Genomic DNA, 15,930 nt, shown 5'->3' on the forward strand with positions numbered 1-15,930 from the left:
GAGGGAGAGAGGGTTGTGTCTTTTTGTGGCTAGCTGGTGTTAGTGTATCTTGGTGGCTAACTTTCTTCCTGTTTGTCCTATGTAGTTGTTTGTGGCAGTCCTTGCATGGAATTTTGTAGATGATGTTGGTTTTGTCCATGGATTGTACTGGGTCTTTTAAGTTTGTTAGTTTTTGTTTGAGAGTGTTGGTGGGTTTGTGTGCTACTAGGATTCCGAGGGGTCTTAGTAGTCTGGCTGTCATTTCTGAAACTTCTTTGTGTGTGTGTGTGTCTGAGAGAGAGCATGCGTATGAGAGACGGTCTGCATGAGTGTGAGAGTGTGATTGTGTGTAACAGTTTGTGTGCGAGTGTCAGTGTGAGAGTGTATAGTGTAATGGGTCACCTGTAGTGTGACATGAACCCAAGGTCCCAGTTAAGGTCATCCTTATGGGTACACACACACACACACACACACACACACACACACACACACACACACACACACACCTCCCCCACACAGGCAGATACTCCCTCTCTCCCATACACACACGCACACACAGTCTCTCTTTCAATCTCTCCCTCACACGCAGACACACATGCAAATACACACACACAGAAGTCTATGGGGTGAAATTGCATTTGCAGATTTATATTTGCAGATGCATTCTATTTTGTTCAAAAATCAGACAATCTGTCGGCAGTCAGTCCATGTGACATTTTATAAATTCCTACTTTGGAAAGAGAACCAATCTGACTCAAGGTTGGAATACAGACAGACTCTAACCTCACACCTTTAATGCATTGTCTGAGCTGTGATGTCACTTTTTTAATAAAACCTTAAGTTATCTCAGGAATGTGACTTGAAAGAAGTTCTGGGATTTACATATTAATGAATTGAAACTTGCGACACATTGTAAGTGATTAACACTTAATAGCAATCTAGGTTTGTTCAATACATCACATATTATAAATTCTGTGCCCTATGATCCTGCTCCACTAGCTACCTGACGAAGGAACAGTGCTCCAAAAGCTTGTACTTTCAAATTAACCTGTTGGGCTATAACCAGTTACATGCAGTCACCAACTATTTGCAGACAGGAAGATCAAGGCAATAAATTGGGATGTGAGGATGGAAGAACAGAGACAAGAAATAAGTGAACCATAAAAATTCTTCTTGGTGTTTTGTCCTTATTAAATTTTTAAAATGTTTTCCAAGTTGACCATTTTACGTTTGTTTATTTTATCTCCAGGGTGATATTGTAGATCTGGAGCGCAGTAATGGTAAAACAGAAGTCATAGTTACTGAGGGGGTGAATACTATTTCTTATACTCTGGATGAAGGGCTAATTGAATTTGGCACAGCAATTGATGATGGAGATTATAACAGGTTAGTACTAAGCATTAATTTGTCACTAACTTGATATTTGAAATCAACTTTGTGAATGTTTGGGGTTGTTTTAAAAGCTGAATCCTCATGTCCCTCTGATTATAGTCAGATCAAAGTGAATTGATATTCAGTGTAGGATTCCAATTTGCACAGCATTATGAAGTAGCATGTTTATATCAGATATGTATTCCAAAAAAAAAATCATTTGTGGTATTTGCAGAAGGTTGGTGGGTGTCAAAACTGGCAGCCTGCCTGGCACATTGAAATAATTCAGGGTCAGTTGAGCTTGTGAAACTAATTGAACCTGATAATATGCTGTCCATGCGATAGTATAATTAGCATGACTAATCGGACAAGTGAGTAGGCCAGTTTACTTCCAGAGTTTTAAAAGGGCAAGATAAAAGTGGACTGCTGTCTTTAGGAGGTTTGAAACAGAAACAGAAATTGCTGAAGAAACTCAGCAGGTCTGGCAGCATTTTTGGGAAGAAAACAGAGTTCAAGTTTCAAATCTAATCTCTCATCATCAGAACTGAGCACCTAGGAAAAGGTGATATAGATGTTAAAGCTGGTCCTTCAGGCGGAAGGGAACAGGTAAGCAGATTTCCAGTGACGGTAGTGAGGACTTCTTGGTTGAGGAAAAAGGTAGGTATTTCTGAAGCACCCCCTACCCCGTGAAAGATGGCATCATCAGATGGAGATGGAGAAACTGGGAGAATGGGGTGGAGTCTCTACAGAAAGCAGGGTGAGATGATATATAGTCAAGGTAACTGTGGGAGTTGATGGGTTTGTGATGGAGACTGAAGCATAGAACAGCAGGTCAGGCAGCATCCGAGGAGCAGGAAAAATCGATGTTCGGGCAAAATCCCTTCATCAGCCTTTCCTGATGAAGGGCTTTTGCCTGAAACGTCAATGTTTCCTACTCCTCGGATGCTGCCTGACTTGCTGTGCTTTTTCAGCATCACTCTAACCTTGACTCTAATCTCCAGCATCTGCAGTACCCACTTCTGCCCATAGAATGCATAAAATGCAGACAGGGTGACTGCTTTGCAGAACACGTAAGCTCTGTCCACAAAAATTATCCAGAGCTTTCCTCTGCCTGCCATTTCAATGCACCACTATGTTCCCATGTCAACCTCCCTTTCCTTTTAATCTGCTTTCAAGCCAAAACCTACCTCATCAAATTGGGAGTTCCATTGCCCAACCCCCAGATTCAGCTAAACCATTCCAGTTCAAGGCCTCCAACTGACCAGGAATCCACTGGATGCCCTTTGTTCTCCTTTCTGCAATCCCAGCAGTATCAGTTAATAAACACTTGGCGCCACAAGGATTAGATTGATCAGCAGGTCTGTTGGACCCTCACTGAGGGACAAAAGTCCTACTCTCCATCAGTTTATGGCTGTGTGAGGGATCCACTCCTTCTCAGTCTCAACTGGCTGGTAGCTGTAAAATTCTGCCCAATATATGGGAAAATACTTTGCTGCATTTCTTTTAATGTGATGCTTATAGGTATTGATTTTTTTTTCAGAGCTACTGCTTTCTTGGAAACATTAGAAATGTCATCAGAGACTGAAGCTATGTGGAAAACATTAAGCAAACTTTCATTAGAAGCCCAGCAGTTGCACATTGCAGAGAGGTAATGATGGTTTGTTCTAAGGGAACCAAACAGGAAAGGTTTCTTTTCCATATAATACAATTATATGGAATTGTATGGGATATCTGGTCGGCATAGACGAGTTAGACTGAAGGGTCTGTTTCTGTGCTGTACATCTCTATGACTCTATGAGCCTAGATAGTGAATGTCCATCATTTGATCTTGCCAGGAAAGGCATCATTGTCAAATTAATGTTGCCATTAGACATGCACACATGTGAATCTCCAGCAAGGACTCCAGAAGTACAAAACACTGCCAATTTTCCAATTCCCCATCCAGGGTGCCAAGTCAAATAATTTTCAAATAACTTCCCCTGCGACCACACAATTGGGAAAATATAATTAGAACATTTTTGATTGGTGCAACACAGCTTCTCACAGCTGAGCTAAGTCTGGGACTTCATATCCTTTATCCTTTATTCCAGTGTTGCTTCACTGTCATAGGGTGAATAAATTGCATATAAGACACAAGTGAATGACATACATGGACAGTTAGCAATTCATGAATAATAGGACTTATTTAAAAAATAAATTTTAAATTATCTGAATTCAAATCTGATCTGAATTCCTTTATCTAAGTGAAAAATCAAAATGAATGAATTTTGAATGTTCAATCAAGAAATAGTTTCCTATTAATTATAGGGGAAAAAAGATGCTTTATAATTGAAAATGTAAGCATTTATGAAATTAAAATCCATTTTGCTGTGAAAATCTACTTTTATTCATTTTCTTTGGTGAGTTGAAGTAGGAAAAGTACAATAACCAGCAGTTACTAGGAAGAGTTTACTGCTGAACTCAGTAAGCTGTTAAAGTTCAAACACACTGGACAACCGAATGACAATGAGAAGAAGGACAGTTAATATGGGACTGAGAGTGTTATATCTGAATGCATGCAGTATAAGGAATAAGGTAAATAGTAAGAAACAAAGTAGGGTCAGATGGTGTAGAATCTATGTAGGTAGAATTGAAGAACTGCAAAGGTGAAAAACCATAGTTGGAGTTTTGTACAAACCTCCAAACAGTCGTCAGGAGCTGGTGAACAAGATAAAGCAGGAGATAGAAAAGATGTGAAGGAAAGGCAAAGTTGCAATGATCATGGGGGATTTGAATATGCAGGTGGACTGGGAAAATCAGGTTGGTAGTGGATTGCAAGAAAAGGAATTTGGAAATGTCTACGAGATTGCTTTTTGGAGCAGCTTGTGATGGAGCCCACGAGGGAACAGGTAATACTGGATTTAGTCTTGTGCTATGAGGCGGACTTGACAAGGGAGCTTAAGGTGAAGGAACCCTGAGGAGGCAGTGATCATAATATAATTAAATTTACTCTATAATTTGAGAGGGAAGATAGACCAGAGGTCATGGTTTAAGCCTGAATAAAGGCAACTATAGAGGCATGAGGGAGGAGCTGAGGAGAATTGACTGGAAGAGGAGCCTAGCAGGAAAGACAGTGGAACAGCAAAGGCAGGAGTTTCTGGGAGTAATTCAGGAGACACAGGAGAGATTCATCACGAGGGAAAAAGAAGCATGGGACAGGGACAGGATGAGGCAACGTGGCTAACGAGGGAATTCAGGGATAGCATAAAAGCAAAAGAGAAAGCACATAATTTGGCAGATGGCTGTGGAAAACCAGAGGATTGGGAAGCTTACAAAGACCAACAGAGAGCAACAAAAAAATAAATAAGGAGGGAGAAGATTAAATATGAGGGCAAGCTAGCCAGTAATATAAAGGAAGACTGTAAGAATTTCCTTAGATATATAAAGGACAAAAGAGGCAAACATGGACAGTGGGCTGCTGGAAAATCATGCTGGAGAGATAGTAGTGTACAACAAGGAAATGGCTGAGGAACTGAACAATTATTTTGTGTCAGTCTTCACGGTGGAAGACGTGCGTAATATCCCAAAAATTGAAGAGAGTGAGGGGACAGAGCTGAGTATCGTGGCTATCACCAAGGAAAATTGTTAGAAAAACAGAATGGTCTGAAGGTGGATAAATCACCTGGACTAGATGGACTACACCTCAGAGTTCTAGCTGAAGAGATAGTAGAAACATTTGTGGTGATTTTTCAGGAATTGCTAAAATCAGAGAGAGTCCCAGAGGACTAGAAAATTGCTAACTTGACACCTCTGTTTAAAAAGGGAGTAAGGCAAACGACAGAAAATTACTGATTAGCCTAACCTCGATCATGGATAAGATCCTGAAATCCATTGGGAAGGATAAAATTTCTGAATACTTGGAAGTGTCTGGTAAAATAGAACAAGGGGAGGCCATGCTTGACAAATCTACTGGAATTCTTTGAGGAAGTAACGAGGAAGTTAGACCAAGGAGAGCCAATGGATGTTGTCTACCTGGACTTCAAGAAGGCCTTTGACAAGGTGTCACACAGGAGGCTACTGAGTAACATAAGGGCCCATGATGTTAGAGGCAAGATGCCAGCATGGATAGAAGCTTGGCTCTCTGGCAGAAAGCAGAGGGTGGAGATAAAAGTGTCCTCCTCAGAATGGTAGCCTGTGATAAGTGGTGTTCCATAAGCTCAGTGTTGGGACGACAACTTGTCACTTTATACATTAATTTTGTAGATGAGGGAATTGAGGGTATTCTGGTTATGTTTGCAAATGATAAAAAGTTAGCTCGAGGGACAGGTAGCATTAAGGTGGCCGGGAGGCTGCACAAGGATTTAGACAGATTAGGAAGTGGGCAAAAAAGTGGCAGATGGAGTACAATGTGGGAAAGTGGTAGGAAGATTAGAGGCATGGACTATTTTCTAAATGGGGAGAAAATTCAGAAGTCTGAAGTGCAAAGAGTTCTAGAAGTCCTAGTCCAGGACTCTCTCAAGGTAAACATGCAGGTTGAGTCAGTAGTTAGGACGGCAAATGCAATAATGGCATTTGTTTTGAGAGCGAATTGAATATAAAAGCAGGGATGTACTTATGAGGCTCTGTAAGACTCTGGTCAGACCACATTTGGAGTATTGTGCGCAGTTTTGGACCCCATGTCTCAGGAAGGATGTCCTGGCCCTAGAGTGTGTTCAGAGGAGGTTCACGAAAACGATTACAGAATGAAAAGCTTAATAAATGAGGAACGTTTGAGGAATCTGGGTCTATACTTGATGGAGTTTAGAAGGATAAGGGGTGACCTAATCGAAACATACGGAATACTGAATGACCTGGATGGAGTAGATGTTGGGAAGATGTCTCTAATGGTAGGGGAGACTAGAACCCAAAGGCACAGCCTTAGAATGAAGAGAAGACCTTTTAGAATGGAGATAAGGAGAAACTGCTTCAGCCAGAGAGTGGTGAATCTATGGAATTCATTGCCACAGAAAGCTGTGGAGGCCAATTCACTGAGTATATTTAAGAGTGAGATAGAAGGATTCTTGAGTATCAAGGGGATCAAGGGTTACAGGGAGAAAGTGGGAGAATGGGGTTGGAAACTTATCAGCCATGATTGAATGGCGGGAGACAAAAAAAAACTGCAGACACTGGAATCAGAAATAGTTAGTCAGGCTTGCTATGTTGTTCCAGCCTCATGATTGAATGACAGAGCAGACTCGATGGGCAGAATGAGAGTAAAAGTTGTAGGACTATTGCGGTTGTTGATGATCTTCTATTGCAATCCTTCTGTTAATGAAGTTCCCAGAATGGTGGCAAGTAGGAAATTCTTAGAATTTACCCACAATGGTGAAGAAACAGCAATATATGTCTTTGCCAGGATGTTATCTAATATGGAGGTGATGGAATCCTTATGACGTTACTGCTCTTGTCGTTCTTGATATTAGAGATCATGCATTGGATATGTTGTCAAAATGAGCTTGATATGTTTCTACAATGTATTTCGCAGATAGTTTGTAACAGCAACAATAGTTCAGTAGAGGTGGAGGGAATTCAGTAGTGATACAGTAGTCAAGTGGACTGTTCTGAGTTATGACAAACTCATAAAGTGCTGTAGTCACACCCACCAATTTGAATATTGAATATTTTATCAAATATCCCATTTGAGTTTGGTGGGCAGAAATTAAAGGTTCAGGAAATGAGTCACTTCTAACTGAGTACTCAGCATAATTTCTACTCTTATTGTCACTGATCTTGTCAATGGTCCAGTTAAGTTCTGGTCAAATATGATTCACAGAAGTTTTCTAATATGAATGTGAACTTTGTGGTGATCGTGCAAAGAAAAGTCAAAGAAAGGCCTTTCTTTGCTGACTTTATTATTGTCAGCTCAAGTCAGGATATTGCCTAAGTCCTTCTATAGGCTGACATGGGATCTTATTGTTGGAAACACCAGCAAACAGCTTCTACTCCTCTCACAGGCATAAAGGAAAAGGGAAATGATGAATTAAATGAAGATAATTGGACAAAGCAAGCTGACCTTATGCCCTCTGTCAGTGATTAAATAGAGGTGTGATGATTAATCTTCAATAACCAAGATCTAAATCACGATTTGTGTCAGTTCTTATTCCAGGGAATGAAGGGTTTTCATGCTGTCCCATCCTCATTGTACTTTTTATTGCCATCCTAGGCAGAAGCTGCCTTAATGTGAAGGAACATTACTGTCACTTCTCCTCTTGCAATAGCTTTTAGCTGTTGCATCAGTTTGCATCAAGGTTCTGACAAAGTTTAGAACCAAATGATTTAGACGAAACACAAACTGACCATTAGTGAATAAATGCAGGTTAATGACCTTATTGTAGATTCATTCTATCACTTTTGGCAATTAGAACATAAAGCTTAGGAGCAGGAGTAGGCAATGCAACCTTCAAGCCTATTTCAACATTCAGCAAGATTATGGCTTATCTGGCTTTTGTCTCAACTCCACTTTGCTGTATGTTCTCCATAATCCTTGATTTCCTCATCTAACAAAAATCTATCAAACACGGGAATTGATAGGTTAGTAATTGGGTGAATAATTTTAGTGGATATGCCTTCCACCTTATCAATGAGCTACCAATATTGTAGCTGTATTGAAACAGCTTGTTGAGGCATGTAGCTAATTCTGCACAGATTTTCAGCACAATACATAGGATGTTGTCAAAGCCTATAATCTTTGTTATGTCTAAAATATTCAGTTGTCACAATGAACAAATTTATGTGTTATAATTTGCTCAAAAGCATAAAGCATTGAGTCCTTAATCTCAGTACATATGTTCCTGTTTTCTAGATGCTTTGCTGCTCTTGGGGATGTAGCAAAAGCTCAATTTCTTTGTGAAACTAATCAGATTGCAGACCAAGCAGCAACAGAATATGTAAGTAGTAAATAAAACTATTAGCAGCAGCAAAAAAGGGCAATCAATCGATATAGTTTTTTTAAAAATAATTTTGTTTTTTACATTTGAAAGATTCTATGGATACTTTACCTTTTTTATATAGACTGAAGCAATATATTAAACTGTAACTTTGTGTGCCCACTAGGATGTTTTAAACACCTGGGCATTATTTTCCTTTTGTCTGACCATGTGTGAGAACAGACTGGCATGGTGGCTCAATGGTTAGCACTACTGCCTCACAGTGCCTGGGAACCCAGGTTCGATTCAGGGTGACTGTTGTATGGAGTTTGCACATTCGCCCTGTGTCTGCATGGATTTCCTCCAGGTGCTCCGGTTTCTTCCCACAGCCCATATGCAGGTTAGGTGAATTGGCCATGCTAAATTGCCCATAGTGTTTCATGGATGTGTAGGTTAGGTGCATTTATCAGGGGAAATGTAGAGAAATAGGGTAGGCGACTGAGTCTGGGTGGGTTACTCTTCGGAGGGTTGGTGTGGACCTGTTGAGCCAAATAGCCTGTTTCCACACAGTAGAGATTCTATGATTCTATGAGGTTTTGGCTAACTTGCCACTCACATCACTAAAAAAGCTTGGCAGTTTGGATGCCAATAACTTATTAAGAGCTGCCTAGCAAGCTTCTCCGTGAATCACAATCCTTGACAATGGGATCCTAGCGCTCTAGAAGTGATCTGCTCTTCAGAGGCTGGCAGCATCTGGTTTCTGAAGAAAATCAGTTCAGATTTACTCTACAGGGCAACCAACGCTAAGAAGGTAGATCTTTGTTTTCCTTGCTTCGCACAGGATGGGGACCATAGAGTGAGGCAGAGGAAGGGGGTAGATTTCAAATGGCCATCCCCTTGTCCCTTATCATGCCTCTGATCATCCCAGATTGGAGACCCCTCAACTCTGCAGGCAGGTAGCCCTGGTTACCAAGTTGGGAAACTAGAATTCAGAGCTGAAAATGTGTTGCTGGAAAAGCGCAGCAGGTCAGACAGCATCCAAGGAACAGGAGAATCGACGTTTCGGGCATAAGCCCGAAACGTCGATTCTCCTGTTCCTTGGATGCTGCCTGACCTGCTGCGCTTTTCCAGCAACACATTTTCAGCTCTGATCTCCAGCATCTGCAGCCCTCACTTCCTCTCAAAAACTAGAATTCAGACATTTAAGTAGCCACTAGTTGATCACATGAGCCTTAGGTGCTGTGAATCAACAGTCACCAACGGACTTTTGTACGACTTCTGTTAATCAAACCAAACACTCAGAAAAGCTCACCTTGCCTCATAATCTGTTAAAATATGAGTGGCAGAGAACTCTCAACTTCCACTATTTAAAGAAAATAACATTTATTTTAACTCTAAAAGTGAGCATTAAACAATTATTCACAACTCTAAGCCCCCCTTTCTCTTAACTCCTTATTATTTGCCTCCAACTCTATAATAATATGCTGTTCCAATCAGATACTTGTTAAAATTACACCAACGTAATTTCAAAACCACACAGGAGTTATCATCATCTGTGTCTTTCTTCTTCCAGCTGAAGATCTTCCGAGGTCGTCGTCTTTCTTTTTACTGTGAATATGTTTCATATGAAAAGATACCTTTGATAGAGAGTGTTTCCTACCTTCTTGAATTGGTTGCTCTCTCTGCAATTTTCAAAATTTCCACATTTTTATCTGCCCAACATTGTTTCTCTCATTGGTTCGATGTTAGCAAAACAATAAATTCAAACTCAATTGGGGTTTTAGTATCCTGGGGCATAATTTAAATTGATTGGTTAAATTCGAATTGTTGTCGAAGCAGCAACCAAAACTCAGATATCCATTTCAAAGCCAAATGTTACATATTTTCAATTCTCCAGTACATTCTGGGACTGCCATCTAGTCATATACACAGGTGCTTGTAAGCTCACAGTTCAGAATAGCATTCACACTCTCTTAAAGGTATAGTACACGCCTTCAACTTGATACATCTTTCTCACCCAGCGTTTAATTGGCAAGGCAGCAATGGGGTTGGGGATAGTATTTCTTCAGAGTCAAATTGCCCAATTATTTCCTGTTCTGACTCCTCAAGAGAAGGAAAGTTTGTTCACCATACAAATCGAAGATGGTCAAGTTCAAAGTTCAGTGCTCGCATGATAAAATTATGTATGGTTATTTCTATAGCAAACCAGAAAAACACTTTTCATCCCACAGATAAAGTATGTTCGTTGGATTATTAGTGGGATAGTATGATTAGGGGAATAGGTACTGCTCTCTTCAGGCGTGAGTGTTAGGGCTGTGATGCATGCCTGTTGCAAGGGATAAGGACATTCCTATGGGACTGGAGAGGAACTTGGGGATAGCAGAGTATCCAATTGTCATGCACTTTGGTACTCACAACATTGATAGGAGTGGATAGGAGGTTCTGCTGAAAGATTTTGAATAGTTAGCAGCTAAACTAAAATGCAGAACCTGCAAGGTGACAATCTCAGATTACTATAGGCACATTTGTATAGGATAAATAAATAATAAGATTGGTGTAGGAGGAATTCATTTCATTCATGGGGCACTGGCACCAGTACTAGGCTAGCTATTCCAGTGGCCAATCTTGATTTGAACTACGCTGAGACCAGTACCTGGTGAATCAGGCAGGACTGGGAGAGAGGGTTTGAGAGAAGGAAAGCGTAGGCTTGTAAGTTAAAAGGACAACTATTTTGACAGTCATACACAGTGTGGGACAGAAAGGGACAGAGAAAATAAGCATTAAAAAAGAGGCAAATAGGAACAAAAGGTAATCAGGCAAAGTTAATGGTTCTTTACTTAAATGTACATGTACTTGGCAAAAAAAATCAATTAGATCCATAAATAGAGGTTAATGGATATGATCGTTTATGGAGAAATGGTTGCAAGGAATTCAATACTGAGAACTTAACCTTCAGGGATATGTGACTTTTCGAAAGGCCAGGCAGGGTAGGAATGGTGGTGTGGTGGTTTTGTCAGTACAAGATCGAATTATTGTGTTAGTAAGAAATTATTTTGGCTTGGGTGATGTGGAACCACATGGGTGCAGATAAGAAATAAGAGGAAGAAGCCACAACAGGAATAGTCTGTAGGCACTTGAATAGCAGCTGTTCTGTGGAACCAAGAGTAAATCAGAACATAATGAGGGCATTCTAAAAAAAGGCAGTCCATTTAGCGTGGGTGACTTTAATCTTCGTATGGATTGGAAAAATCAAATTAGCAGAGGGAGCCATGTGGAAGAGTTTGGGATAGTTTCCTATAACAATATGTTGTGGATCCAATCAGAGATCAGGATGTTTTAAATCTGTAATTCGTCATGTGTTACATTTAATAAATTGTTTTTGAATAAAAGACCATCTTGGAAACAATGACCATAACAGGGTAGAATTTGGCATTCAACTTGCGAGTGAGAAATGTGAGTGGAAAACAATTGTGTTAAAATTAAATAAGAGTAATTACATGAGAATGAAGGCAGAGTTCACTGAAGTGGATTGGGAAAGGAGTTGTAAAGATGCAGGTCATTCTGCTATAAAATGACTGTTGTGTTCCACTGTAACCTTGTGCTGTAGGAAATAATGCTATGGAAAAACACTATAGAAAATCACATTGTAGATCGCCAGTAGAAAATCAGTATACCCGTTCAGTAGAAAGTTTGCATTATTCAAACAATGTCCACAATTTGTTGTTTTATAGCCAACTTGTGCTTATGAAACATGCATTATAACAGAATGACCTGTGGGTGGATGAACAGTGGCAGATGTTTTTTAAAAAAATTCATTACTCAGCAAGGATATATGAGGAAGGGGATAAACTGGCCTTTGTTTATCAGGGAATTTAAAGACAGTGTCAAATGAAAAGGAAAATGTACAGTGTGGCAAATATTGTCAGCGGTTTGGGAAAGAAAAGTTTTAAAATCCAACAAAAGATATCTGAAAAAGTGGTGAGAAGAAAACAAACAAACTGAGGGCAACCTATCAGTTAACATAAAAGTTAACATTTACAAGAGAAAAGGTCGATGGGATATAGTCAACAGACAGAAAGGGGATAGGCAGACAGTGCAGGGATCCCTTATGGCCGTTCCCTTCAATAATAAGTATACGGTTTTGGATATTGTTGGGGATTCGACCTACCAGGGAAAGCCATAGTGATCAGGTCTCTGGCACTGAGCCTGGCTCTGTGGCTCAGAAGGAAAAGGGGAGAACAGAAAAGTGGTAGGAGATTCAATAGTTAGAGGATTGAACAGGAGATTCTGTGGTTGTAAATGGGACTCCTGGAAGGTACGTTGCCTCCTAAGTGCCAGGGTCCGGGATGTCTCTGATCGAGTCTACAAGATTTTGAAGGAGGATGGTGAGTAGCCAGGAGTTGTGGTGCACATTGGCACCAGTGACATAGCCAGGAGAAGGGTTGAGGATCTATAAAGTGATTTCAGGGAGTTGGGTCAGAAGCTAAAAACCAGGAGAAGCAGAGTAGTAATCTCAGGATTACTACCGGTGCCACATGCTAGTGAGCTGAGGAACAGGGAGCGAGTGCAACTAAACATGTGGTTACAGGGCTGGTGCAGGATGGAGGGCTTCAGATACGTAGATCATTGAGGTACCTTCTGAGGAAGGTGGGACCTGTACATGAAGGACGGGTTGCACTTAAACTGGAGGGGCACGAATGTCCTGGGCAGGACATTTGCTCCAGCACTTCAGAAGGGTTTAAAATAGTTTGGCATGGGAAATAAGAACCAGAGCTACAGATCAGAGGAGAGGGTTGAACAGGCAGAAATAGAATGCAGAGAGTCTGACAGGAAGGATACGCAGTTGATAGGGCAATGGAGTAGGTTAAAGTGTGTCTGTTTCAATACAAGGTGTGTCAGGAATAAGAATTATGAACTTAGAGCATGGATCAATACTTGGAACTACAAGGTTGTGGCCATAATGGAGACATGGATTTCACAGTGGCAGGAATGGTTGCTGGATGTTCCAGGGTTTAGAGGTTTTAAAATGATAGGGGGGTTTGGTGGTGGCGGGGTGGGGGGGGAGGAGGGGGGTTGGCAGGTGGGGGTGTGGGGAAGAGTGAAAAGAAGAGGGGGAGTAGCACTGTCCATTAGAAACTGCATCACAGCTGCAGAAAAGGAGGTTGTTGAGCAGGGCTTGTCTACTGAGTTAGTATGGATGGAAGTCAGTAACAGCAAAGTAGTGATCACTTTCTTGGATGTTTTCTATAGACATCGCAATAGCAGCAGAGATATGGAAGAACAGATTGGACAGCAGATCTTGGAAAGGTGCAGATGTAACAGTTGTTGTTGGGTGACTTCAATTTCCCCAGTATTGAGTGGAACCTCCTTAGTGCAGATGGTCTGGATAGAGCCGATTTTGTCAGGTGTGTCCAGGAAGGATTCCTGACTCAATATGTAGATAGGCTAACGAGGGGTGAGGCCATATTGGATTTGCTGCAAGGCAGGTGTCAGAGCTCTCGGTGGGAGAGCATTTCTATGACAGTGACCACAACTACCTCGTCTTTGCCATAGCCATGGAGAGAGATAGGAGCAGACAGTATGGGAAGGTATTTAATTTGGTGAGGGGAAATTGTACTGCTATTAGACAGGAGCTGTGGAGTATAAATTGGGAAGAATTGTTCTACAAGAATGGCACAACCGAAATGTGGAGGCTGTTTCAGGACCACTTGTTGCAAGTATTAGATAACTTTGTCCCACTGAGACAGGCAAGGAATGATAAGGTGAAGGAGCCTTTAATTGACAAGAGCAGAGGGCCTTCTTGTCAAAAGGAAGAAGGACGTTTACTGAAGGTTGAGGAAGTAAGGATCTGGCGTGGCTTTACAGGATTATACGGTAGCTAGTAAAGATCTCAAAATTGGACTGAGGAGAGCTGGGAGGGGGCATGAAAAAGCGTTGGTGGGAAGGATTAGGGAAAACCCAAAGGCATTCTACACTTACATGAGGAATAAGAAAATGATCAGCGATGAGGGTAGGGCTGATCAGGGATATTGGATGGACCTTGTACCTGGAGTCTGAAGAGGTAGGTGTGGCCCTAAATGAGTTTTTTTCTTCAGTATTCACAAGAGAGACGGACCTTGTTGATAGTGAGGACGGCGTTGACCAGGTTATTAGGCTTGAACAGATTGAACAGAAAATAAGGAAGTGGATGTGCTGGGAATCCTGGGGAGCATCAAGTCCCCAAGGCCAGACCAGATATATCTAAGGTTACTACAGGAAGCGAGGAATGAGAATGATGCGCCTCTGGCGATGATCTTTGATCTTCACTCTCCATGGGAGATTGGAGGGAAGCAAATGTTGTTCCTCTGTTCAAGAAAGGGAAAGGGGCAATCCCTGGGAATTACAGACCTGTCAGTCTTACGTCTGTAGTAAGCAAGGTTTTGGAAATGATTCTGAGAGATAGGATTTATGGCTATTTGGAAAACATAGTTTGATTAAAGATAGTCAGCATGCCTTTGTGAGGGGCAGGTCACGCCTCACAAGACTTTTTGAGTTCTTTGAGGATGTGACAAGACAAGTTGACGAAGGTTGAGCAGTGGACGTGGTGTATATGGATTTCACTAAGACATTTGATAAGGTTCCCATGGTAGGCTCAATCAGAAAGTTAGGAGTTATGGGATACAGGGAAATTTTTTAGATTACATTACATTACAGTGTGGAAACAGGCCCTTCGGCCCAACAAGTCCACACTGACCCGCCGAAGCGCAACCCACATTTACCCCTACATTTACCCCTTACCTAACACTATGGGCAATTTAGTATGGCCAGTTCACCTAACCTGCACATCTTTGGACTGTGGGAGGAAACCGGAGTACCCGGAGGAAACCCACACAGACACGGGGAGAATGTGCAAACTCCACACAGTCAGTTGCCTGAGGCGGGAATTGAACCCGGGTCTCAGGGGCTGTCTGGATACAGAATCAGCTGGCTGAAAGAAGTCAGCAACTGGTAGTGGATGGAAAATATTCTGGCTGGAGGTCAGTGACCAGTGGTGTACCACAGGGATCTATTCTTGGACCTCTACTCTTTGTAGATTTTATAAATGACTTGGATGAAAAAGTGGAAGGGTGGGTTAATAAGTTTGCCGATGACACAAAGGTCAGTGGTGTTGAAGATAGTGTCGAGGACTGATGCAGGCTACAACATGACATTGACAGAATGCAGAACTGGGCTAAGAATGGCAGATGGAGTTCAGCCTGGATAAATGTGAAGTGATTCATTTTGGAAGGTCAAATTTGAATGCTGAATACAGGGTTAAAGATAGGATTCTTGGCAGTGTTGAGGAACAGAGGGACCTTGGGTCCACATACAAAGATCCCTCAAGGTTGTCACCCAAGTTGATAGGGTTGTTAAGAAGGCGCATGGTGTGTTGGCTTTCATTAACAGGGGGATTGAATTTAAGAGCCGTGAGGTTATGCTGCAGTTCTACAGAGGAGACCGTGAGGTATGCAGATGCTGGAGATCAGAGTTGAGTGTGTGTTACTGGAAAAACACAGCAGGTAAGGCAGCATCCGAGGAGCAGGAAAATTGATGTTTCGGGCCGAGCCCTTCATCGGGAATGAGGCTGGGAGCCTTAGGAATGGAGGGATAAGTGGGAGGGGGTTGGGGCTGGGGAGAAGGTAGCACCACCCCCCTCCCATTTATCTCTCCACCCCTG

The 15,930-nt window shown here is 41.7% G+C and overlaps 1 protein-coding gene across 2 annotated transcripts in view; it reads left to right on the forward strand.

The window, feature by feature from the left end:
- Positions 1-15,930, forward strand: part of ift172 (intraflagellar transport 172) — a 279,132-nt gene that overhangs the window by 107,216 nt on the left and 155,986 nt on the right. For both annotated transcript variants that reach the window (XM_043682226.1, XM_043682236.1), the window contains 3 exons: positions 1,229-1,365; positions 2,891-2,998; positions 8,171-8,255. In XM_043682226.1, the coding sequence (XP_043538161.1) occupies positions 1,229-1,365; positions 2,891-2,998; positions 8,171-8,255 (330 nt within the window). The remainder of the gene's footprint in view (positions 1-1,228; positions 1,366-2,890; positions 2,999-8,170; positions 8,256-15,930) is intronic.

This window comes from Chiloscyllium plagiosum, chromosome 3 (assembly GCF_004010195.1).
Source record: "Chiloscyllium plagiosum isolate BGI_BamShark_2017 chromosome 3, ASM401019v2, whole genome shotgun sequence".
NCBI lineage: Eukaryota > Metazoa > Chordata > Chondrichthyes > Orectolobiformes > Hemiscylliidae > Chiloscyllium > Chiloscyllium plagiosum.